The following is a 25252-nucleotide window of genomic DNA, read 5'->3' as shown; positions in this document are numbered from 1 at the left end:
TTTTTTTTTTGGTTTTTCGAGACAGGGTTTCTCTGTGTGTCCTTGGCTGTCCTGGAATTCACTTTGTAGACCAGGCTGGCCTCGAACTTAGAAATCCGCCTGCCTCTGCCTCCCGAGTGCTGGGATTAAAGGCGTGCGCCACTACGCCCGGCTGGTGGGGTTTACTCTTGCCTGTACTTTGTAAAGACTGAGGTATGAAAATTCTGCCTTGAGGGACTCAGGGGTAGGAGCCAGTAATGTTCCCTGTTTTTAGGCAAATTTGGTTGTTTTGGCCTCTCTGTAAGGAAGCCAGGGGTGACTATTCTAGAACCTTTCACACCCTCTGCTCCGCACACAGCTACCTTGTACTCCTGGAGCCCTGGCCCTGGGTGCCATCCAGTCTCCCTGGAACTTCACAGCCTTTCTGATAGCTGCAGAAGAGTACGGCCGGGGGCCTTTAGCATATGTGCTAGGGTGGAAATGTCAACAGCTGTCTTCACCTTTTAGCCTCCCAAGTAGCACAAGGACACATACAGGGACAGGTGGCAAAGGGACCTGGCAGAACTTTACAGGGAGCAATTGCTACCACTTTGCCTCTCCACAGACTCAGAGAAGGAAGTACAGCTAAAATTGACCACAGGATCATGACCCCTAGGATGGGGCAATGGAATGGGGGTGTGGCTTTCAACCCAGGGGAAGGGGTCAACTGAGGCGGCCACAAAAGACCTTTGGTTTGCTCACGCTCCTTTCCCATCAGGGGTGCACCTGACTACATCGGCAAGGGAGCGTGGTGAGCTGGGTAACGACTACTGGGAACAGCATATGGTTGGCTCTCAGCCTGGCTCTCGCCAAGATTCCTAACAGACAACTTTTCTAAGCACTCAGTTGGGGGTTTGGAAGGAAAATTGCTTATGGCTAAATTAATAATACCATGGGAATGCCAAGCATACAGAAAGAAAAGGCTTGGATGAGTCTTGAAGATGGATTTGTCTTGCACAATGGTTTTGATGCTTGTTCTAGCTGTGGAAAAGCCCTTATTTTAAAGGAAGCCCAGCAGAGGACAGGGTATGGGTGGTTCAAGCCCACCTCCTAGGCACCCTGCGGCTGGTCTACTACTCTCACTTTCAAAGTGTGCCACTGAAGCTGAGAAGGGACACGACCAAGCTGAAGTCACAGAATGGTAGTAATTCTTCCAGGGCCAGTGTCTATCCTCCCGAGTCCCGGCCAGAGAAAAAGTGGCAAGGGACCAGGTCCAAACCTGGGGTTCTTATTCCATGTGGCCCCCCGGGCTGTGCCCTGCTTCTGTTAGGCCATACCTGGAGCAGTGCAGCAGTCATGTAGAAGATGATGAAGATGAGGGTGAGGGTGGTGTGCCCGCCCTGCATACAGCTGATGGTGTAGAGGAACACCAGGTGTCCTGGGACCACAAGGAGGAAGAGGACCCGGGCCGAGCGTGAATTCACATCTAGAAGAGGAGAGAGGAAGACGGGAAGAGAAGCATTGGCCCCATGAGGTCCCAGGATGGTCAACGCCGTATTCTAGGTCAGCACACAGCTATCTCTCTAGGGTGTTTCAGGAAAAGACAATGATGTCTCACCTGGACTTCACTCTTCAGAAATGTAGGCACAGCCCAGCAGAGGAGACCCTTGAACTTGGGCCCCAGCTGGTTCTCTAGTGAGGTTCCTGGCTGCCTCCCCCCACCCTCTAAGGCAGGAATGGACCTGGGAGGGTGAGATGCTATGGTTACCAGGGCTGAAGAAGGTGGTGCATGGACTGGGGCAGCGGCGAGGAGTTGGCTCAGAGTTCTCCCCTGGCATGCCATTCATGTGGAGGAAGGTGGAGATGCGGCTGGCCTGCACAGCCACCAGATTGCCCCCGACACCTGCAGAGAGACACACAGGACTCAGACTTGGAGGAGGAAGGACCGGGAGGTAAACACCTTGTTCTTTGTCCCCTATCTGTAGAGGCCCTGTCTTCTACCTTTACTCGGGGCTGAGCCGACATCGCTCTTCCCTCTGGTGCCAACAGAATACGATGGAAGAAGACAAATTCTCCACAGCTTCTGAGGGACGTTCTATCTAGGCTTTCAGCTTCCCTCACATGCAGGCGCAGTAGTCCCACATACCCTTGAAGTGGCTCTCGGAGTGTTGGCAGGGATGTGGCCCGTGTGTGCAGTATGGACCCTCGCTCACTACACAGCAGGCTCCAAGGCTCTCCTTGCCTTCCCTTTCTCTGGAGCTGACCCCGGCAGGCACTCAGCACTCAAACACTCACCTGATAACCAGCTTCCATACCCAGTGTGAACTCTAACCTGGCACTGCCCTGGTAAACCGCTGGTTACCATTTCCCTTTACCATCACCCCCTAACCTAGCCTCTGTACCTCTCAGCTTTACCCTGAGCCCTGAGAGGTGAACTGCTTAGGCCTCACACCAGTCTCTCGTGCAGTGGAAGGCCCCCGCAGGTAAACAAGGAAAGGGGTTTAGTGTTTTCTATTTTCCTTCTGGTTCCTTTTATGCTTTTTTGGCAGGAGCTTACTCTTGTAGGGAGCGGGGTGAAATTCTAACTGGGCTCCCACAAGACAATTTCTGGGTTCCCTGGCCCTTCAGGGCTAGAGGCTTTCATGTTGCTGATTTCTGGGCTTTTCACGGTCCCCTGTTGGTCCTGTCATGCCATCTCTATCTTTATTAGGTCTTGTTCTCTCTGAGCTAGATTCTCTGGCCTGCTGGAGCCCTGAGTGACACAGAAGCCTTTTCGTTCCCCCAGCAGCTGATGCTAAGTTCTCACCATTAATCACAGGTGTGAAGACAGCCATTCCTGCAAAGTTGGGGTCCGAGACGGTCTTGTCCAGGATGAGACCTCCCACACTATACAGACATGAAGACAAATGACATAAAAACCACGGAAGGTTCTGCTCCAGTCTCTGGGACAAAGAGGCATAGGCCTAGCTAACCTTGGGGACAAGGACAGCAAAGTGGCTTCCAGGAGTCTCTCCTTTCAGTCTTTAGTTCTCGTGCATGCAACAGTTGTCGCTCATAATCTCCTGACTTGGCACAGTGACTCTGGTTAAGAAGGGAAGGCACAGCTACCTTCCCGTGAGGAGTGAGGCTCGCTGTGGCCTGCCTGCTCAGCACTGATTTCCTCAAGGGTAACTGCACTGGCTCCTCCCTGAGGGAGCCGGCTTTCTCGAACCCGGTCACTGTGCTTCAACTGTGGCTAAGCCCAGGCAGTCCAACCAGACAGCTGCATTTCCAAGAGCAAGTGACTGATTCAAGGACAGAACTGTGACCAATTGAAGAGGAAGCAGTGACACTCTATACTGGGTCTTTGTGCCCTGTTGGGGGAAAGCCTCTCTGTCCTCTTGCTGGAATGGGGAGGAGTCAGAAGAGTGAAAACCTGGACTGCTGACCCCCTACTGAGAAGGCAGAGTGACAGAGAGTCCTGGGGCCCTGTGTCCCAGAATGCGGCTGCTTTTTAGTTCCCAAGGTCAGTATGTTCTGCTTTGGAATGAAACCTCGTAGAGATCATTCCTGTCACTTGCAATAGGACACATGGCTGACACTACTAATGCATTTCCAGTATGTGCTCCGTTTCTCCCCCTCTAGGGGTTCAGATGGGGCCTATGGTGAGGTTAGTACAGGGGATGAGAACCCAGGGCCCCAGCATACCTGCTGATAGCCATAGCAATGATGACAGGCTCCCAGCCTGAATACAACACCTCCCTTGTGGCTGGGCTTCTTCGGGCCAGCACCACCCAGACAGGCAGCAGGGCCACAAAGAAGGCACACACCAGGGGATAGATGTATCGCCAGTGCTCTGTGGGGGCAGAGGTCAGAGGGAGATGAGCACCATGGTCCTAGTTCCCAGCTACCCCCAGCTTAGGCTGCAGATGTCCCAAGAGACCAGCTCATCCCCAGTCAGTCATTCTACCCTAAGTGCCTGGACGCACAGCACCTCACCTCATCAATGAGGCCAGCTCTGCCCATTTTGTAGAGGAAGAAACGAAGTAGAAGAGCTACCCAGGCACTGTATGGCTTCTGAGACAGTGCCATACTATGGAGCCCAAGTTGGCCTCATACGGTCTTCCTGCTTTTTCCTCTTGAGTAGCTGGGATCATAGGTGTGCGTGCGCACCACCATGCCCAGTTGGGGCAAGAAAGTTAATAGGCAGAGACCAGACTGTATGTCTCCTGGTCTGATCCCAGCAATCTCTGCCTCCCATCCATCCTCCTCTCCAGTTTGCTAGCAGATTCTAGTCTTCCATTCTTTCCTTTCCCTTCCCCACATCTCACCTCTCCAGAAGAAACAAAACCCCTAGGGTCAGGCAGGGTTGAGTGCCGATACAGTCCTTCCTCTGGTGCCTGCCTACACGATCTGACATCAGTGTCTAGCTAGCCTTGCTACCCTGCGCCCAGAAGTTGTGACAAACTGTTCATACAGTTAACAGTACAGGAAAAACCTTCACACGCTTGCAAAATGGTCCCTATCTCTCCCAATCCCACCCAAGCCATTCTCAGTGGCCTTAGCCTTACTCAGTTCCAGGTAGAGTCCCCAGCTGATGCCTGAGAGGAGTGCCAAGGTGATGAGGTCGCCCAGGCTAGCGGCGATGGGCGTGGCTACGTTGTCTGGGTTGATCCCAATCTTTCGAGACCCAATGATGACTCCGATCATGATCATACCTGGTGAGGAAGGAGAGGCAGGCCGGGTAGGGTGAGAAGGGGAAAAGATATTAATAAACAAAAGGGAACGTCGACGTGCAAGACAGAGTGAGCAGCACCCCCACACCCCGAGCCTTCCCTTCCTTACCCAGGACCAAGGAGGCAATGAAGGCTGTAGCCACACTGCTGGCGCATAGCAGGAAGGCGTGTGGGATGCTAAAGTGGCCATCAGGAATCCAGCCAAAGACGACGGCTGCAATGGATGCCAGGAAGCCTACCACCGTGGCTTGTACCTGGGAAGAGGCATGGTAATGAGGAGTCTGGAGCAGAGCTCCTTAGCTGAGGTCACTGAACACCCAATGGGTAATTCCTGGTCCTTAGCAAGCACGCAGGACTGGGCTCTACAGTTCTTGCAGGCTAGAAGGATGACTTTATTTAGTTTTTGCGCTACCCTAGAATAGGGTAATGTACCCTACAAAAATCCAGACATGTTACTGGCTGATTGGATGTTTCTCTGGAGATGGGATGAGAATCAACAGCCCAGAGATCAGTCAGAGTCAAGGCCCGGGATTCAAGGGGGGAAGAAATTTGATCTGTGTGGCCTCCTGGGAAGATGGGACAGCAGTGGCAGAGGACACTCTAATACTCACACATCTGATTCTACTGCAAAGATTAGTGGAGGCTCAAAATCCCCCAAAACACCTAGTGCCTGGACATGTGATATGGAAGCTACTGGGGCACTCCCTGTCTTGGCCATTCTCCTGAGTAACTAGTCACCTCCTAGCCTACTTTGCAGATGCTGGAGAACCACATAGGATCCAGCTGGGCTGACCTAAGCCTTTCAGGGATTCCTGACTAAGGAGATGCTTAGCCTATTGTCTCTGGTCTATGTTTTCTTACCTGGATAAGGGCCATATTCCCCGTGATCATCCGCCAGAGCTCCTTAGGTGTGTCCATTTGTCCAATGTTGGCCTGGAAGAGGGAGGGTGAAGGGCTGGAGTAGGCTGCACAGGGTTTGGGGCTCTATCTGTTCGAATGGATCAAAAAAGCAATGCATATAGATAGCCTAAGGCTCTAGGGCCAGAGCAAGAGAGCACCCAAGGCAGGCGTACTCTGGGCTGTGAGGGGGCCTGTGGTAGATCCCACTCTGTCCTGTTTATCCAGGTAGCACGTTCCTGCATGGGTCTGTATAACTGTCCTGGCCCTGAAGCAGCTTGTTCTCTTAGGGAAGGCAAGGTCAGTTGCTGGCCCAAGGGCTGAGGCTGCCAGTATTTGGAAAGGAAAGAGTGGGTTGCACCAGCCAGGAGAAAGGAAGAACAAGTTGGGGTGGGTTAGGCTGGCTGCCCTCAACACCATCTTCTCCAGACTTGGCCACGGAGGGACATGCCTGGTCCTGAGTTTTAACACCTCTTGCCTCTCAGCCATGGCTTTCTATTGGGCTCAGTCCATGAAATGTCTGTCTGTGGCTGATCTAAAGGATTTTGGGAGGTGGAAAGGCCAATTCTCTTGAAGAATAAGCTGCCACAGGGAAAGGGGGTGGTTTGAAGGGGTGTGGGGATGGCCTGGCTCTGCTCCTGCCCAGCTGCAGAGTAGGGCTGGAGATCAGAGGAGGCCCCCACCTGTGTGGCTGGAGGGACCAGCATGATGCCTGCCTGTCAAAGCTGCACAAACAGTCACGAGGCAGGTTGCAAAGCAGGAGGTGGGGCAGGCATCCAGGGATGGCTGGGACATCCAAAGCCTGAGCCTGGGAACCATTCTGGGCAGGGAGCCCCTGCCCAGGGACAGGACACCCAGTCTGGGATCTCCCTCCACGGCTTCCCTTTCCTCCCTTGGCCCAGGCAGTTGTGTGGAGACCTACCAGTCTCCATGTTGCCTTCTACCTTCTCCCTGCCCCTCTCCCCTACTTCCCACAGCTAGGACACTCACTGCAGTGGACAGCCTCGATGCCAGGGTCATTTCCAAGTTCCCTTTGAGCCCCAGCAGTGCAGGCACCAGGATGAAGACCTCTGTCACCTTCTGGAAGACCTCCCAGTGCTATAAGATGAACACAGAGTTCAAGAATTTCAGTACCTCAAAGGACTGGCATTGGAGCTGAACAGAGTGGGGTCAGGGGACAGCAGAGGGAAACAGGACCAGCTGGAGCAAGCACCTTACCTCTCCGCAAGAAGCCTAAAAGTAGAATAAGTCTATGAATTCCAAAAAGCACAACCTAACCCCCATCTCTGAACAGGAGGGATCCCTAGCCTGACTCTCCCTTCTAATATGCTTTCATGGGAACCTTGCAGAGGAGCCACCCCACGCTGGCTTATGTTCTAGAACCCTTAGTGATATACTCTCTCAGAAAGCACTCTGCAGCCCCCTCGCCTGCCTTCATCCAGTTGCTCTGTGGCCTCGGCCTTGGGAGGTGTTGTCTCAGCTGTGGAGAGCTCAGCTCCACAGGGCTGGGGCTGGGGTGACTAGAGCGTTTGTTTGGTTTCTATTTCCAAGGGCTTTGGGTCTCAGCCACAGTGACTTTCCCCTAGCAGGTTCTGAATTTAGACGTTGCTTCTCCTATGCTGGTCTGCAATAGATTTCTGATTCCTTTCTATACACCCAATTTCTTAGCTAACAGAAGCAAATACACCCCTGTTGGGAGAGGCTGGGCCTGGAGTCAGGAGACATGGGTTCTAGTCCTGGGTCAATCAGTCCTGGCTCTCCCACCAACCTCCTTGACCAACCTATGTTAACGCATTTTTTTTTTCACTTAGTCACTTCAACAAGCCAATAAGGAGGTTTTTTTTGTTCCCATTTTGCGCATGAGAAAACTGAGGCTCAGGAAGTACTGTCTTAGTTACTGTTGGAACCTAGGTTGGCCACTGAAAGCCCCCTTAGTTGTAACCAAAACTGAGGATTTCCCTAAAGAAGCTGGGATTATCCCCACCAACCTCCCGCCCCAAAGGGTGTGGAGTTCTAAGAATGGAAAGCCTGCATGTTTGTGAGGGGAAGAGGGGCAGGCAGCAGGTGGAGGTATACAGGTTCTTTTGGGTGTCTGGAGACAAGGAGCTGTAACGTAAGTGTGCTGAGCTGAAAGCCTTATGAGCCTCTAAGAGATACAGCGAGGGCTCTCACGATGCTTCCTCAGCAAGCTTTCTCACGATGGATGGCAGGCTGGGGCCCTCAGACATGCTACAAGGCACCAAGCTCCTGCTCAAGCGGTCAGGGGCTAGACTAGAGAGCTAGCTTATAAGGCAATTCCAGCCCCTCGACCCTACTGCTAAAGAACAAGGCTGCCAATCCAAACCACAATGAGAGGTCACCTCATACCTGTTAAGACAGTTAAGAGGACAAACAGAAAATACCAAGTATTAGCACAGACATGGAGATGGGACCATGTCTGCACTATTGGTGGGACTATAAAATGGAGCTACTTTGAAGAACAGTAAGACAGTTCCTCACACTAAAAATCAATTGCATTGTATCCCCAGCACTTGGGAGGTATGGGTATTTCTGAAAGCTCGGGGCCAGCTATCTACGTAGCAAGACTGTCTTAAAAATGAATAAGGATCAGGGCCAGTAGCAGCCCCCTGCAGAAGAGTCTTCCCAACTCACAGTAGTGGTGGTGGTGGTGGTGGCGCACACCTTAATTAAGCCCAGCACTTGGGAGGCAGAGGTAGGTGGATCTCTGAGTTTGAGGCCAGTCTGGTTTACAGAGAGTTCTAGGACAGCCAGGGCTACACAAAGAAACCCTGTCTTGAAAACAAAAACAAAACCAAAAAACCCCCCAAACTAATCAACCAAATAAATAAATACCCAAATATGCTGGGGAGATGACTCGGTCTGTAAAATGCTTGCTACACAAGTCTCTGTACTAGAGTCTGGACACCTAGCCTGCACGTGAAAAGCCAGGCTCAGCAGTGTCCCTAACCCCAGCCACTAAGGCTTGCTGGGCCTTGAAGATTAATGAGTCACCAGCTTAGCCAATCAGGGAGCTGCAGGTTCAGTGAGAGACTGGGGAGATGGCACAGTGGTTTAGAGCACTAACTCCTCTAGCAGAGGACTGGGGTTCTATTCCCAACACCCACATAGTGGCTTACAACTGTCTATAATCCCAAGAGATTTGAAACCCTTTTCTGGCCTCCTCAGAAGCATCAGGCATGCACATGATGCACAGATGTGCATGTGCAGGGAAAACATGCATACACAAAAAAGAATGCTTGTGTGTGTGTGTGTGTGTGTGTGTGTGTGTGTGTGTACACATATGGTGGAGAGCAACAGAAAAAAAATGTCCTATGTTGACCTCTGGTCTCCATGTATGTGCACATACCCATACAACATGTATACAATTCATATAACACACACACACACACAAATGAACAATTAAACAAGTAAAATGGCCATATGGTCTAGCAATCCTATTTCTTCTCCTGACTACTTAGTCCTGAGCCCTAAGTATTTATCCAAAATAACTGAATGGAAGCAGGATCTTGAAGAAATATCTGTCCACTCCTGTTCATAGCTTCATGTATTCATGACAGCCAAGAGGTAGAATCGATCCAACTGTCCACCAATAGCTGAGTGGACCAGTACAATATGGTATACAAATACTGAAGTATGACTCTGTCTTGAAAAGGAAATACTGTCCCATGCCACAACTTAAGGACATTCTACCACAACAGTCAGCCATGACAAGGCAAATATGGCATGATTCCACTTATGTAGGGTCTGCAGTAGTCATCACATTCATAGAAGCGCGCGTGCGCGCGCACACACACACACACACACACACACACACACACACACACACGGGGAGAGGGGTGGGGTTGTGGTTGCTAAGGGCAGAGGGCCTGGAGAGAACAGGATCAGCATTCCGTGGATGCAGAATGGAGCTGAGAATGTAGTTTACATACTTCAAGATGGTTACGGAGTAGTTTTGTGTTATGTGATTTTCTGCAACATTAAAAGTAAACATACAAACAACCCAGATGGTGTATCTGTAATTCTAGCATTCAGAGACTGAGGCAGGAGGACTGGGAGTCTGAAGATAGCTAGAGGTACAAAGAGAAACTTTATCACAAATAAACAAACAAACAACAAGATGCACAAGGTTGGGCCAGGGAGCAGAGATGAAGACACTGGTGGTGCCTTCTTGTTAGTGTTCTTATAGTGTGTGAAGTGAACAGGATCCAGAGAACAGTTCATTTGTTTCAGGGCTGCAGCATAGCCTTGTCTGAGCTCCTAGGCTTAGGATTTTGTAGTGATTCCTAAAGGACCTGGACTCTCTGAAGACTCCCAGGAAAGAAGAGGCACTCCCGACCCCATGGCAGTTCTGACCTTTCAGCCATTGCTTTTCAAACACTGGGGAAGGTGAAGATCTTCCCTGCTCCTAGGCAGCCCCTGTGAGGTGCCTCATGAGCCCTGGGACTGTTACTGTTGGACAAGGCTGGGAGATATACCCTTGGGGATCCAGCTCCCTTTAGCTGAGGCCGAAGCAGCCTTGTTCTGTCTGCTCACAATGGGCAAGCAGCTTCAGAGAGGGAAGGATTCTTCCCCTCCCTTAACGAGTGTGGGCTTTGGGAGCTCTCTCAGAACACGGTCCCTCATCCCACCCTCATCTCAAATGCCTGCCTTCCTGTATCTAAGCTGCTAGCTCTCTGAAGGCGATGGGTGTATGCCGATAAAGAGGAAAGAGTAGAGGGAAGCTCTCGAAGTGTATGAACTGTTTGTAAGGAGTATAGCATATAGTATCATCAAGGAAAAAAAAATACAGCGGGGTTGGTGGGACAAGCCTGTAAGTCTATCTTCAGGATGATGAGACATGTGAGTGAGTCTAGCCTGGGCTACATAGCAATAAGATCCTGGAGAAAAGAATGTATAAAGTTCAGCTAACTCCCCTAGCTGCCACCCTAAGCACCCCTAATTTTCTCCTTCCAATACATACACACCCTCTGCTTTGAACTACAGGGGAACCTAGAAGTTATGGGATTTTGGGCGGGATGAGATGGGGTGTATCGGCAAAGGAAAGGATCAGGGCCAGTAGCAGCCCCCTGCAGAAGAAGTCTTCCCAACTCACAGAAATCAGCCTGGAAATCATACTATCTGGACTTTTGGCCCAGCAAAGCCCTAAGCTGGTACCTGGGACTGAAGAGCCAATCTCCATATCTAATTTTTCTACTCACAAAACTCTCAGAGATGCAGCTCAGGTAATCTGTGACTGTATGCTTGCACAGGACTCTGGGAAGCAGAGCCATCCAGAAAGCAGGGTGGTCCTGAGGTTAGGGGTTGAGGATGGATCGGTAAAGATTAGAGTGGTTTCTCTTACTCCTTTGGCCTAATTCCGGCCCATCCAGTTCACCCTGGCTGGGAGTGTCTGCCCGTGAAGTCAAACCAGTCAGCTAAGCCATTAGGCAAGCTACCACCCACACCTTCCTGAACCAATGGGCATGGAGCAGGGTCCAGGAAGCTCTGCTTGGCTTGCGGGATGGGGGTGGGGGTGGGGGTGTAGAAGGAACCACCCATGGATCTTTACTGCTTCTCAGAATCTTAGCCTCTCTCCCTTTCTTCTTTCTCTCACCTCGGCTCTTGTAAGGTATATGATCAGATAGCTGCTCCCACATTTAAAACTAATCCTGACCCAGAGCAATCACTCCAAGCCCCAGAGCTCCGAGATCTGGCTGTGACTCCTTCCTTGGCCATCTAACCTGATCTTACGCCTGTAACCTCATCTGGCCCAGCCTCCTGTTCCGGAAGCAGATTAGTAAGAAGTCAAGCCAGGGTGAGGAGAAGATGGAATCAAGACATTAAAATGACACCCCACACCCACACCCATTCTAAGGCACCACGCTGCTCAAGAACTTTTCAGGTAATCTTGGGTCAGGCTAGATCACAGTTTCTATCTGATAGAGGCTTATCCCACAGGGCCTCCTGGAGATGTTCGAGCAGAGGGGCCTCAGGGCAATGCCTGCATGTCCAGAGCTGTATGAAGCAGGAGAAAAGGAAATGGCTCTGATAGCACACGAAAGGCAGAGGTGGGCAGAGCGGAAGGTGGTCAAGGAAGACAGGAACTGAGTGGCCTGCCCAGGGGCTCCAGCAGCCTCCAGGAAAACAGTTCCCATCTCTGTTTCCCTCCCATACCCTTCCCCAAGGCTCTGCTGGGGGAGGAGGGGGTGTCTTAATCTCTCTGGATACTCAGCAAGTAAGAGTGCATTAAAACAAGGAGTGGAGAGCTCCCCTACTCTAATCTAGTTGAGAGGTCCTATGAAGATCACATACCACCACCTTCTGACCCACCCCCATTTCTCACAAAGGCTGATAGAAAATGGTTGTAATGCCCTGCAGGAGCCCAGGAAAGAATGGGGGGCGCAATAAAGCACGGGCAGCTTGAGGCTCCTATGCAGTCTCTTTCTGAAGCCAACACTGGGCTTGCTCCTACTTCCCTTGAAACTATTGGCTGCAGTGGGCAAGTCAGAACAGACTGCAGTCTGCTTCTCTTCTAACCTGGAGGATCCCTCTGCTTCTCATTTCACTGTGGAGGCGACTACACACAGGAAGTGAAGCAAGGGGTCCGATGGGACAGAAGCAGGTCTCTAGGAAAAGCCCAGTATTAGCTGCAGTGGGAACCTTGGCTCAAGGAGGCATCTCTGTACTGAGTACAGACTCCTGATGCTCTGGAACCATGGGGACCTTGAACAACCAGCAACCAGCCCTATCTGGGCACTTTGGGATGGTCTCACTGCGGGTAATTTTATCCTGAAAGGAAAACACAGCTATGACTCCTGTATCTAAGAGCGTCAACCATCCCCATCACTCCCCAAGATGTAGAGTAAGAACCTTCTTGTGGCTCCCTGCCCCTGTCCCCCACACCCCCATACTCACCTACTCCAGTTCTATTGCTGTAGCCATCTGTGGGCCTTGCTTTAGCCCAGCTGTGGTGGGACCATGGGGGAAGGGGGCGCAAGGACAAGCCAGTCATTGTCATCTACACCAACTGAATCCTAGCTCTGGTATGAGCCAAGATGCCACACTGAGGGAGATGCCAACCCTCTGTGGGCACACTAGGCAGCTCCAGGTCCCCTACAACCTAGGGCATAAAGCAAGGCATCAGAGGTCTGTCCCTACTCTGGAACCTTGACATATCAGAGGTGGAGAGTGAGGGGTACGGGAGCTGGACCCTACTTTCCCTTTGGCTTTTGTTCACTTTAAAAGCCAATGCCAATCGTTCTGGTTCCCAGTCTGCCCTCAAGACAAGACAAAACCAGCAGGCTCCTCAGTCTTAAGCCAGTCTGCAAATCCCGGCCATAATGAAGGTTACAGGGGTTACAGACACAAGCTCTGGGGGAGATGACCACTGGTATTTCTATGCCACAGTTTCTCATCCACAAAATGGAGATCGATGCCCTTTTCCTACTTTTTGGGCTTACAGGAAAGACCCCCATTACCCTACGCTACGTCATCATTATCAGAAACTAAGTTAAATGTCTCCTGGCTCACCACAGGACACTTGTTCTGTAGGCTCCTTGTTTTCATCCTGTGGTGCCGGGGATGGAAACTGGGGCTTTGTGCATGCTAGGCAAGCACCGTACCACTGAGCTACACTTAACAGCCCTGAAGCTCTTTGCAGGCATTCACCGAGAACCCCCAAATGGTAAGAATGAGAACCAGGGCCTCAGAAAGGAGAGGTGAGGCAGACTACAAAGCCAGTCTCATGTCTTCTCCCCTTCTTTCTCCCCCCAGCTCTGAGCAATCAGCGGGGGTGGGGGTGGGAGCCCCAAGCTCTGGATTGGCTTCCTAAGTCCGGGTAGGAACAGTCCTCACAATAACAGGTTTGAAGAGAGGGAAGGCAGCACCAGACACTTTCACAAGCTATAAATATTCCCATTAAGCTTCCTAAGTTGCAGGGTTCAGCGCCATGGTCTACATGGACATTACATACAGTACCTACAGCCAACAACCTTCAGTCACCTGAGAAGGACCTGGAGACCCCCGTGGCAGTCTCTGTGAGCGCGGCTTGAGTGTTAGCTGGGCACAAAGGGAGGCGAGGTTGAACCTCCTATCCTTTCGGGAGATGTCACAGTGAGGGAGCCCTGGGGCAGGGTGGAGGGAGTGGTCCCCAAGGACCAATCTCCTTCTGCCCCTGTCCTTTGGAGTACCTAGGATAAAGCCAGCATTGAGCAAGCACTAGACATGTTCTGATTAGCACTGGTAGAAAGCTGTGTGTGTCTCACTGTGCTTCAAAAGCTTTAACTTCTAAACAAGACTTTTTCTCTTTCCAACCTGGAGGCTCTTGGTAAGTCCGGACTCACAATGCACTAAATACAGCTTGCCCCAGCTCTGGCTCTTAGTTCCCAGGTGTCCTATCAACTCGTACTGTTTTGTCTATCCAGTATCCTCACAAAGTTTCCTGTTTGCCCAGAGCATGTTTGTGACAGACAAGGAGCAGAGAGAGACGATTCTGCTAAGGTCTGGTTACATTCTGTTCCCATCCACGACACTTACAGCTTCTGCAGGTCTTATACCACCTTCCCAAACCATCCTTGCTCACCAAGGAGACCGTGCCAAGGATGCACAAAGATCAGCAATACAAAATGCCTTAAGAGCTTTCTCACTGGGTCTGAGACCCTCCTGACAGCTGAGTAAATTCCTGCCCAGCGGGGGGAATGGAGGAGAGGCTTGAAAAGGAGTGTGCTATCATTGGTATCCTTGAAACCTCCGGAGAAAGGAAAGTAGGCATAAAGAGGAGACCTATCTAGATGTCTCCTACTGAGCTGGAATCAACAGCGCTGAGGAGGCATAGCAAGCAACAGGCCTGCTCCTCTCTTCCCACCCCCAGGCTGAGCTCTGGAGTTACATCTGTTACTGTTAGGCAATACTGCTCTGACCACCTCCCTGGGGCTACTTGGCTTCTCTGAAGGTTCTGCAGTAAGTAACAGAGACAGCAATGAAACCAAGGATGTGATCCAAAGGGAAATAGTATTCTAGGAAGCAGCAGCTGCTTCTGACACAGACGTGGAGAGGAACTTCTAAGAGTCAGTTTCCCCGAAGGCCAAGGTATTGAGCGAGGAGGACTTGTGAGCGGAGGCCACCCTCCTCAGGTCTTACCTGCACAATGTCCAGCACCATGCCAGCTGCCACAGTCCCAAAGCCTGCCAGTAGGAAGGGGAACAGCACTTGCAGTCCAATGGAAAAGGAGGTCTCCTTGAGCGGGGAGGGTGGCGCGGGGCCCCGGTCTGTGCTGACATCGTCACTCTCGTTACTCTGGCTCCCGTTCTCCAGCAGGGCGTCCTCCTCCCGAATTCCCTTGGCGTTAGCTCGGGACTCAATCACTACCACCTCCACCCCATCAGGCCCCAGGAACTCTGAGGTCCCAGCCAAGGGCTCTCGCCCAGGGCCATCCGAAGAACAGGGAGAAGGAGTAGGGCCAGTACCATTCGGCTGGTGGATGTCCTTTGGCTCTGGCTTAGAGGACATGACAGGCAGGGAGGAGAGGAGGGGAGAATTTATTTATTTTTCTTTCTCTCTTCGACTCTGACTTGGGAAAGAACTTAGTCTTGGGGTGAACCCAGGCTTGATTGCCGCAAGACCTCTTCCCACGGCTCTCCACTCCTACCGGGCACTGTAAAAACTGATCTACCAAAAGACAGCCCCATCAAGCAATGCAGCCCGGAGCTGGAAGGAAACAAAGTCCTCACCAGATGCAGCAGCTGCCTCTACGGGTAGTGGGTGCCTGCGCCCAGCAGCTCTGTGTTGGGCCAGGGGCAATCTTTGGTTCTCAGTGGCCAGCTCCTCAGAGCAGGAGCAGAAGAGCTCAACCTGAGTCTGGAGTGTCTGATGCTGCAGCCCTCTCTTGGGAAAAGCTGAATGAGTTCAGATCGTTCAGAACGAAGCCAGGGTTTCTTCTCACTCCTGCTGGGTGGCTTCAGCTTCTCACAGCACCTTGGCTGGGCTCAGCTGGTCCCAGTGTCTGCTATCTTTCCCCTCTCTCCCAGAGATGTCTTCCCTTCTTGAGAAGATCTTGTACTTTCTCGGTTGCCTGGTCCTTAAAGTCACAAGAATCAGTGTGGAACACCTTCTGTTGGGAGGAAGGACAAAAAGGAGAGAGAGAGAGAGAGAGAGAGAGAGAGAGAGAGAGAGAGAGAGAGAGAGAGAGAGAATATGAATGTTGGTACATAGCAAAAACCAGTTCCTACTAGGATGATCTGCAGAGCATGTGGTGTTACAGGGGTGGCTATCAGCTGTTCTTTTCCTGCTAGGATTGCACTGTCCCGCCCCACTTCATGTCGAGATGCAGTGAGTTCTATTCCCAGCAGCCTCCCAGCCAGCAAACCACCACCCATAAGAAGGATGCTTCATAGAGACCTTGGCATTGCCTCCTGAGCAACCTGGGGTGGGCAGGGATGTGCTCAGGAGCTGTCTTCTCGGATCTTGATAAGAACTCAGTATTACTTAAGTATTACAGATTCAGATGCAAACTCCCTTCTTGAGTGACTTATTACAAGACAGCAACAGCAAGACAGGGCAAACAGAGAGGCTGATCATTGAGGGGAGCATCCTTAGACCTCTAATTGTCCTAGCCCCCTGCTGGGATGGGAGAGGATGCCAGGAGAACTCCCCAGGCAACCGGGGCAGGGCAAGCCGGCCAAGATCAAGGCCAAGAACCAGAGGCCTTCTTCCTACTCTTGCCCTTGAAAGTCAAGTGTTACAGAAACCACAGGTTAACCCTGGTCCAGGCTGCATTTACACTTCTCTCTATGCTAGGTCCGGTGAGCCTGTCAGATAGGACCTGGCAGTTAACTAGATTGAAGAGACAGAGTGTGAAACTACTGTTTATTACCTACATTTTTGGTTACCTGGCCTCCCCCCTTTCCTCTTGGGTTACTGACAGCCAGACATGGTGCAATTCTTAAAAACAAAAATATCGGGAAAAGGTGTAGAAAGAGGAAAGAAAAACAAAGTCAGGCAAATCCAAGTGTCACAAGCTAATATGCATTTACTCCCAAATCATGTCTCTGTCTTTGCCTGCCCTGCTTTTCTTTGCTTAAAGGATTCCCCACGAATTGACTCCAACTTGTTGCATTTCACCAGCATAGCTCTCACCAGCATGGTTCTCAATAGTAAAAAAAAAAAAAAAAAATCCAGAGGGTTTTGCAGGTATGATGAACAGGCTGTTAGTATTCCAAACACTCACAATTAGTCAACTCCAGTTTGGTTAAGGCAGAATCAAACTCTAGGGCCCAAGTTATGAGTCTTCCATTAACTCCGTCACCAGCCAAGCCACCTTAACACAGCACCGTTGTTTTCAAAGATCCTCACTAGTCAGCCAAGAGGAAACACTCAGTTTGAGTCCACCGCCCCCAAGCCAGCAAAGTTTCTGAGTTCCTTCGCTAAAACCTGACTGCCCCCCCGCCCCCCGTCTTTCTGGCAGGCCACTTTGACCTGGAAGGGGGCTAGCAAGGGGAGCAGGCCAGTCTCTCAACTACATCAGCAGTAAAGCCACTACCGATGGGCCTCAGGCTCTAGGAAGCCGCGGCTCCTTTCCAAGCGGGGATGGACAAAAAAGCCCGGTTTAGGTATCCCCAACTACAGGGGAGGGGAAGAGGAGTGCCTAGTTGATTTCCGCCGACTCCCGGCAACTCAAGACAGCAAAAGCACTGCGTCCTGGAGTCCCCCGCCCTCGTCTCCCTCCTTCCCAGACCCAACAACACTGACCTGCGCCTCGCTGGGGAGAAAGGGCGCCTGGAGAATGGTAGCAGGGGCCCGCGGAATTGGGGGATGCAGGGTACCCCCTCTTCTCATCACTCCTCCCCCTCTGCCGTCCTCCTCGAGCCCCCGAGTGTGCCCCGCTACACCCCCAGGCAAGGCGAGCGTCCAACCGCGACACCCGGCTCGCTACATTTCGCTTCTGCCTTCCTGTGAGGCCGCCGCTCCGATTCCACGAGGGGAGGTGGCCTGGTGGGGGTGATCAGGATATTCCGCCTCGGGCTGGTGGGGACCGGACTGGGCCTGAGATGCCGAGCTCTCTTGTCCCCAATCGCCTCCTGCCCGCGGACTTGGACAAGAGTGTTTGGCTGTGGGTGGCAAACGTGATCTGGGGCAGAGCGGGTGGTAACCCCCCTCCATCAAGAGTAGAGTCAGGATGGACAACTGCATCAGCCAATCAGAGCAGGAAAAGGGGCGGGCCTCGCCCAGGCCCCGCCCATTTCCCCGGCGTTTCTTGAGCTGGGGGCGGGGTGAGGGGGAAAACGCAGCAGAGTGACGGGAACTCAGAATTGGAGGGTGTTGTGGGCTCGCGGTGCTCAAGCGCGGGCGGGTGCTGCGCTCCTGAGTTCCCATGGCCTCTCCAGGCGAGCGTTCTGCTACGCATGTACTCCTGAATCTTGACTATCTCTAGTGAGCCTCTGGGCCTTCCAGAAGACCCGAAACCACCCCTTCGAGCCGGCCAGCTGGCGATCGCCCGGGCCGCAGCAGCCATCGCGTGTTCCTTCTCCACGCCCAGTCCCTACCTTCTTCCTGGGCACAGTTCCTATTCATCAGGCTCCTCATCTCCCCTTCCAGGTTCCTTGTTCCTCTGGGCGACTGACCGAACCTTAATCTGCTTTAATAAAGTTCCAGCCTTGAAAGGGGTGGGGATGGGCAGGCTGGAGGGAAAATTTGTTAGACTCATGGCTGGGGCTACACACACCAATGAGGTATGGGCGGAGGGGAGCGGGGGTTTCCTTTGACCCAATCGTGGCCCTGTGGGAGAGAAGTCTCCATCCCGGGCCGAAATGAAGGCCAACTTTCCCTGACGCACCTTGTGGGATCAAAGTGTTTTCATCCTCGCTTTTGCCACTTCCTCCCTGGGGTGTCTTCACTTCATCAATCCAAACTCAGTACCAGTTAGTTCTCTTTGGGTTGTTTTTGTGAAGGGGATGTGACCTCCCTATAAAGGAACTCCCATTTCCAGCCTTTCCCCCTTCATCTGTAGAGCCTATAACCAGAGGTTCCTTTCCTGTCACTTTCTTCCCTAGAAATGTTCCTTGGGGGCAATTGAGCATTTCTCTAGACCGTTGAATAAGGATAGGATGTATATAGGAGAGAAAGAGAATGCTGGCTACTGAGCACACATGCTCTACAGCAACCGGAGAGGGCCATTCCTTTGGACAATGATAACAAATGTAGCCACAAAAACCTGTCCCCACCTGCTAATCCAGCAACCCTGGGTTCAGCTCCGCTGCTGGGATATCAAAGGTCTATATTTTTTAAGGACCCAGCAAATGTCACTGTAGTTGAACTCCAATTTTGGTTTCACAGCCGAGTCTATGTTTGAATATGGAAGTTACTCCTAGATTGGGCAACACTAGGTCTTTGCCAGAGGACCAGTTTTGTGCAAAATGACTATAGATTGGGAGGAAAACTAAGACTGATTATATGGCTGCCTGAGTGTTGGCAGTCTTAGCCCTTGGGAGACAGAAGCAGGAGACTCTACAGAAATGAGGTCGTCTGGGTCTACCGAGAGACAGTGCCCGATAGTTAAGAGTTATACAGTTGAGACTCTGTCTCAAGGCCAAAAACTTTCATCCAATAGCAACTTAAAAACAAAATCTTTGTCCTTCTCTTATTTCCACCCTCATACTTTTTATCTACTTGAAAAGTTTTTCTTTTTAGTCGAAGTAAACTGAACATATGGGAAAGTGCGTAAAACCTAGAGTATGGACCAACAAATTATGGTACAGACAACCGGCTGATGAAACCACCACCAAAAGGAAGAATTCAGTCATTACTGCCACCCCAGAAGCTCCCTTGGTCTCTCACTCACCCTCTTCCCTAGGGTGGCCTCTGTCTGACACTGTTCATTTTGCCTGTGAGCGTTTGGACTTTCTATAACAGAACCTCTCAGGAGGTACTACTATTCTGTGCTTAGTTTCTCTCACTCATACATCACACATGGTACCATTTGTTTGTTTGTTTGTTTGTTTTGTTTTTGTTTTTTGTTTTCCAGAGCTGAGGACTGAACCCAGGGCCTTGCGCTTGCTAGGCAAGCGCTCTACCACTGAGCTAAATCCCCAACCCCAGTACCATTTGTTAATTCATCTTCATTGCAGGGTGATGTCACTAAGCGAGCACAGGGCAATTTGCATCCGTTGATGCAGATTTCAGTTGTTTCCAGGTATTGTTATTATATTAATCTGCCATGGCATCTTTTTGTTTTTGAAACATAGTGCTAGAAATGCCTCTCTGTGTAGCCCTGGCTGACCTAGAATTCACTCTGCAGACCAGGCTGCCTCAAACTCCCAGAGATCTGCCTACCTCTGCTTCCATCTCTGCCTCTGCCTTCCAAACATTGGGATTAAAAGCATGTGCCACCCAGCCTGAATTGGCACATTGGAACAGGGCTAGATCACAGGGCAGGCAAATGTTTAGCTTTAGGAAACACTACTAAACAATTTTCTGATGTGCTTTTTCTAATTTATATTCTTGCTAGAAATGCCTTATTGTTTCATAGCCTTATCAACACTGGTATCACCAATCTGAAAAGATTAAAGTTGTAGTCATTCAATTCTAGCACCTAAGAGGCAGGCAGAGACAGGTTCATCTCTATGGGTTCAAGGCCAGGCTGATCTACATAATGAGTTCCAGGCCCATCAAGGCTACCATGATGAAACCCTGACTCATTTAAAAAAAAAAAAAAAAAAAAAAGAGTAGCGATTCTAGTGGGTATTTAGTGGTATTTCCTGTGGCTTAAATTTGTATTGCCCTGATAGCTAATGAGATTAAGCACCTTTCCTCCACATTTCTTTGCCATTTGGGTCGTTTTTAAGTATTATCAACTTTCTACCTGGCTTTTTGACTTTTTTTTTTTAGGAGTTCATATATTTTGGATATGAGTCTTTCATTAGCTTTAGGTATTACAAATATTTCTTTAAGTCTGTAAGCACAGAAGACATTCTTCTGGGATATCCTGAAGGGCCAGGATCACTGGGTCAGGATTACTGCCTTCATGTTTTGATCACTTCTGTACCTCTGGCACCTGGCACACAGGAAGCGCTCAGAAAATACGGTGAACATCTGATGGGAGATAGTCAGATCAGTAACTGGCCTTGATCGTGTGATGGGTAACAGAGAGGTGACTGGCCTAGACACTGTGGCTGATGTTATGCTGATTCGTAGAGTTAGACAGCAAGAGAGCCTGGGGGAAGCACGCTTCCTTCCAGTCCAGCCACCTGTAACCTTGAGAAGAGGAAGACATCTCATCCTTTCTCTACCGAGAGAGCAGAAATAGCTGCAGTCTATGAAGTGAGAAACACAGATGTGGGGAGCAAAGGTCACAGATGAAAAGACAGGAATTAGCAGCAGGTAGCAAGTCAGCCAGATACTCCAGGCAAGACTCAGCCATGAGCATCAGGAAGTGTCAGGAAGCCATGAATGTGGGTCTCTGAGCATTTTCATGACCCCCTTGTAAGACTTGAACTTCCATGTGCCCAAGGGGCTCACATGTTCCTCATCTGGCCTTACAGATGTGTCTACTACTGAGCCAGTGAAACGCTTCAGTGAGAAAAGGCACTTGCTGCACATGCCTGGTGATATAGTTCAACCCCTTAGGACCCATGGAAAGGCGGAAGGAAAGAACTGATTTTACAGAGTTGACCTCTGACCTCTATGTGCGTCCCTGCTGCCCACATGCTACTAATAATAAAAAATTAAGTTATGAAGTCTTTTTAAAATTAAAGTGTTATTTTTATTTAACATTATGTGTGTATGTGTGCCGGTCTGTGGATGTGTGTGTGTGTATTCACATGCAGGCTGGAAGAAAACTGGGGCTGGAGTTACTACAGGTAGTTGTCAGCTGACATGGGTGGTAGGGAAGGCTTCTTGGGTAAGCCTTTTCCAGTCTTGCTTGACACTTGTCTTAATTCACAGTTCATTTGCTATTGTATCCCATGGTTCTCCAAACTCTACGGCCTTCCTTCAGGTACAGCTGCTGACCACTAAGAGCTCCTTTAAGATCAACTTTGGGAGCTGTCTTGATGCATCCTAAAATTCCACAGTCCCATAGATTTGGAGTCCCTCGCCAGCATGCCACAGTCACAAGACTAGCCCAGCATGGCTGGAAATTTTCCTGACTTTTGTTTTTCTGAGTGTGTGTACCCCCTCCCATTTTTCCCCTTGCTGTAACCCCTCCCTACTGCCATCCTCCCAGAGGTCACTTCTTTCCTGCCGCCTGGAGCTGAGGTGATATCATCCCCTTCCGGCTTCATTCAGCTTGAAGAGGATGTAGGGATGTGGGTGGTATGGAGAAGTACTGCCATCTGTTCTCAGAGCGAGGTGTCACCTTGCCTTGGCTTCTCTCTAACTGAACTCTCAGTTCACAAACCTTCTTTGACACCCACTCGGGGATTTCTTCAAGCAGAATTGTTCAAGGTATTTCACATCATTCAGTTGAGCGAAGCTGGGCAAATAACAGTGGGCACAATCATCCAGTGACTTATAACAGGCATTGCATGGACATAAATGTGGCGTTTGCAGAGGAAAGCATTGAGTGTGTGACTGGGTGTGTGTGGAGTACAGATGCCAGATGAGACGGCCACTTACACAGCTCCCTCTCCAGCCGCCCATGCTTATAACCATGCAGTGTCACCAAAAACAGTGTAGCAAGGTAGAATGTGCCACAGCTCTGAAATTACATGGGTTGAATCATGCTTAGCCACATGTTAAGTACATGGCCTTGAGTTAGTGCCTGCATATTTCTGAGCCGCAGCTCTAATGGGGGAGACAAGAGCGCCGTTCTCCAATATTCTGGATTAGTGGCAGTTGCATTTGCAAAATTCCCTCACAGAGTCGGTCTGTTCTGATTTCACCGAAAAAATGAAGAGCCCAGACCAAGTGTGAACCAGCAGGAAGGGTCAGCTCACACTTTCTGCTTCACATTGAATTCTAAACTTTGCAGACTGCAAAGAGTTAAGGATTGGTAGTCTCAGAATAAGGGTGCTGGTAGGGAGCTAATGGGGCTATATTCCTTCAGAGAGTGAGTCACAAGCCAGAGACAGGGAAACTTCTTGTAAGAGGTAGCTAGGGGGAACAGATCATGATCTGACTGGTTTGAATAGCAGTGTCTTAGCCTGGAGGCTTTCAGTTGTAACTTTGTATTAGACTCTCCAGGGAGCTTTCATAGAAACACCCTTCAGCAAAAGACCCTTGCCTTTGGCTGGAAAGGCTCAGCCAGCCTCGGAAAGTCTTCAGTGGCACAGGGGAACTTTAACCAGACCTGACAACGTGGAATCATATGAAAATTCATTTGCTCTTAGTAATTACACTATGAAGATGTTTGCTGCAGTATAAGGAGAGCCGAGTCAGTGGATTGATACAAAATAGGTAGATTAAAAAGTAACGGAGGTTAGTCATTAGGGAAATGCAAATCAAAACCACCTTGCATCTGCTACATTGTTTCATACAGGTGGAAGCGGAGGAACAAAACCCAGAAACTAACAGCACCTGTCAGTGTGCATTACTGGTGGGAAGATAAAATGGTCCTGGCTGCTGCAGTGACCACGTGGTATAGTCTCAACGTTAAACCCAGCATTTCTGCATCACCAAGTATTCTCACTCCTAAGTGCTTGCCCAGAAGCATTGAAAGCAGGGGAGAAAATGGTTCTGATTAAAAGGAAAAGATTGAAATGACAGACAAGCAAGGGAGACTGTGGTGTTTGCAGAAGACAGCATTAAGTGTGTGCCTGCGTGCATGTGGCAGGTATAGATGGTTACACAGCTCAAAAATTTTCTCATATATATTTCTTTTTCCTTCTTCTTACCTCCCTCTTTCTCCTCCTCCTGCTCCTCCTCCTCCTCCTGCTCCCCCTCCTCCTCCTCCTACTCCTCCTCCTCCTCCTCCTTCTCCTCCTCTTTTTTCAGTTGCTGGGAATTGAACTCAGGGCTCCATGCATGCCAGGCAAGTACTTTGTCACTATACCTCCAGCTCCAAGAATTATTATTATTATTATTTTGGTTTTTTGTTTTTTTTTTTTTCGAGACAGGGTTTCTCTGTGTAGCCCTGGCTGTCCTGGAATTCACTTTGTAGACCAGGCTGGCCTCGAACTCAGAAACTCTCCTGCCTCTGCCTCCCAAGTGCTGGATTAAAGGTGTGCGCCACTATGCCCAGCCCAAGAATTTTTTAAAAAGTTTATTTAGTGTGTGTGTAGGAGAGTGGGCACACAAGTGTCAGTCACACTGTGTATATAAAGGCCAGAGGATGACTGTGGGATTTAATTCTCTCATTCCATCCTGTAGGTCCTGGGGATTGAACTCTGGTGGTAAAGCTTGTCAGCAAGTGCCTTTTATCCACTAAGCCGTCTCTCTGGCCCATGAACATCTTGTTTTATTACATTTATTTTATCTCCCAATTTACATTACAAAGTCTTTGAGCATAGACATGTATATATTTTTAATTGTATACATAAAAGTTTTTGTATTTAAAAAAGTTCTGTGATGTCATTTTTGGGTCAACAAAAAGGTGTTTGAACACCTGTTGTTTTCATTTCTCTTGACCGCACGCTTTGAAGTGGAACTGCAGGGTAATACGGTAATTCTCTGTTTAACTTCAGAGGAAACACCAACCTTTTCCACAGCTGACTCCACAGCTGCTGTGCCATTTCACATTCCCACCAGCGAATGCACGAGGCTTCCAATGTCTCTATATCCTTGCCAACATTTGTTATTTTCCATTTTTTTTTTATTATGACCAACCTGGTGAATATAAAGTGATTTCTTGGGGTAGTTAAAATTTGCATTTCCCTAATGACTAACAACTTTCACATTTGCATAATGTTTTCCATTGCACCGCCTCTGGTTTCCACTTGTTCTACTGCATAGCTTATTTCACAGGCTAGTTAGATCAGCACCGATGGCCTTGATGTATCACAGTGCCTAGGAGATAGGAAATCCTGGACAAGGCTTAGGTAGAAGGAACAAAAGACAGGACCCAAGAAAGGGTCTTTGCTGAATTTCTCTTCTGTCCCTGATGTAGGAGGCCCAATCTAACACTGCTCAGTTTTCAGATGATCTTGTGTGCCAGTTGCTCCCTCATCTTAGCGTTCTTTCAGTTCTCTGTCGCATTCAACTCTGAAGTCTCAGCTGGAACAGATACACACAGGTAGTGTAAGACCCCCGAAACTGGGGAGACCTCTGCTCAAGTCCCTGGATGAGCTGGCCGGCACCTCAATAACTCGAGAGAAGACCACACCTGATGCAAACTGCAAGAGGTTTTATTGTCAGCTAGCTGAGGATGAACTCCTTTCACAGTGCAGGGCAGGGGAGTTCGACTTTGAGCGGTAACAGTAGGGGGCTTTTAACAGCTAGCTGAGGAATTAGGAGGAGTTGGGAGGAGAGCTGGGAGGAGTTGGGAGGAGTTTGGCTACAGCTCTTCTCTGTGGAATCTATCTCCCTGTCCTTGGCACAGGGAGCCAAGCAAGCGCCTGGCTAGGTCTCCCCACAATCATCGCATCTCTGGCTGTAAGGCACAGAAACAAAAAGGCTTTTTGCTGGCTATAGAGAACAAAGAGCTTCTTTCTGGCTGTATTTTTAGAGATCAGGGAAAACAAGCTTGAGGAACGTCCAGGGGCTTTACCTTTCAGGGAGAAACGCTTTAAGTTGGAGTCTCACAGTAGAATAAG

The 25252-nt window shown here is 50.0% G+C and overlaps 1 protein-coding gene across 3 annotated transcripts in view; it reads right to left on the bottom strand.

Moving 5' to 3' along the window:
- The window catches only part of Slc41a1 (solute carrier family 41 member 1), a 20936-nt gene extending 3245 nt beyond the window's left edge, over positions 1 to 17691 (bottom strand). Inside the window, exons 1-11 of one of the 3 annotated variants that reach the window (XM_029473717.1) lie at positions 17316 to 17691; positions 16795 to 16918; positions 14709 to 15678; positions 6561 to 6668; positions 5535 to 5606; positions 4783 to 4927; positions 4509 to 4655; positions 3646 to 3793; positions 2765 to 2844; positions 1727 to 1861; positions 1296 to 1444 (exon numbers count right to left, since the gene is read on the bottom strand). In XM_029473717.1, coding sequence (XP_029329577.1) covers positions 1296 to 1444; positions 1727 to 1861; positions 2765 to 2844; positions 3646 to 3793; positions 4509 to 4655; positions 4783 to 4927; positions 5535 to 5606; positions 6561 to 6668; positions 14709 to 15077 — 1353 coding nt within the window. In that variant the 5' untranslated portion in view covers positions 15078 to 15678; positions 16795 to 16918; positions 17316 to 17691. Of the gene's footprint in view, positions 1 to 1295; positions 1445 to 1726; positions 1862 to 2764; positions 2845 to 3645; positions 3794 to 4508; positions 4656 to 4782; positions 4928 to 5534; positions 5607 to 6560; positions 6669 to 14708; positions 15679 to 16456; positions 16509 to 16794; positions 16919 to 17315 lie in introns of all 3 variants that reach the window. The other 2 variants (XM_029473718.1, XM_021154150.2) reach the window with 2 other exon arrangements.
- Positions 17692 to 25252: the final 7561 nt, after the last annotated feature.

Source organism: Mus caroli (genome assembly GCF_900094665.2).
Source record: "Mus caroli chromosome 1 unlocalized genomic scaffold, CAROLI_EIJ_v1.1 1_unlocalized, whole genome shotgun sequence".
In the NCBI taxonomy this organism is placed as follows: domain Eukaryota; kingdom Metazoa; phylum Chordata; class Mammalia; order Rodentia; family Muridae; genus Mus; species Mus caroli.
The sequence above is the reverse complement of the archived record's forward strand: the minus strand, read 5'-3'. Positions and strand labels throughout refer to the sequence as shown.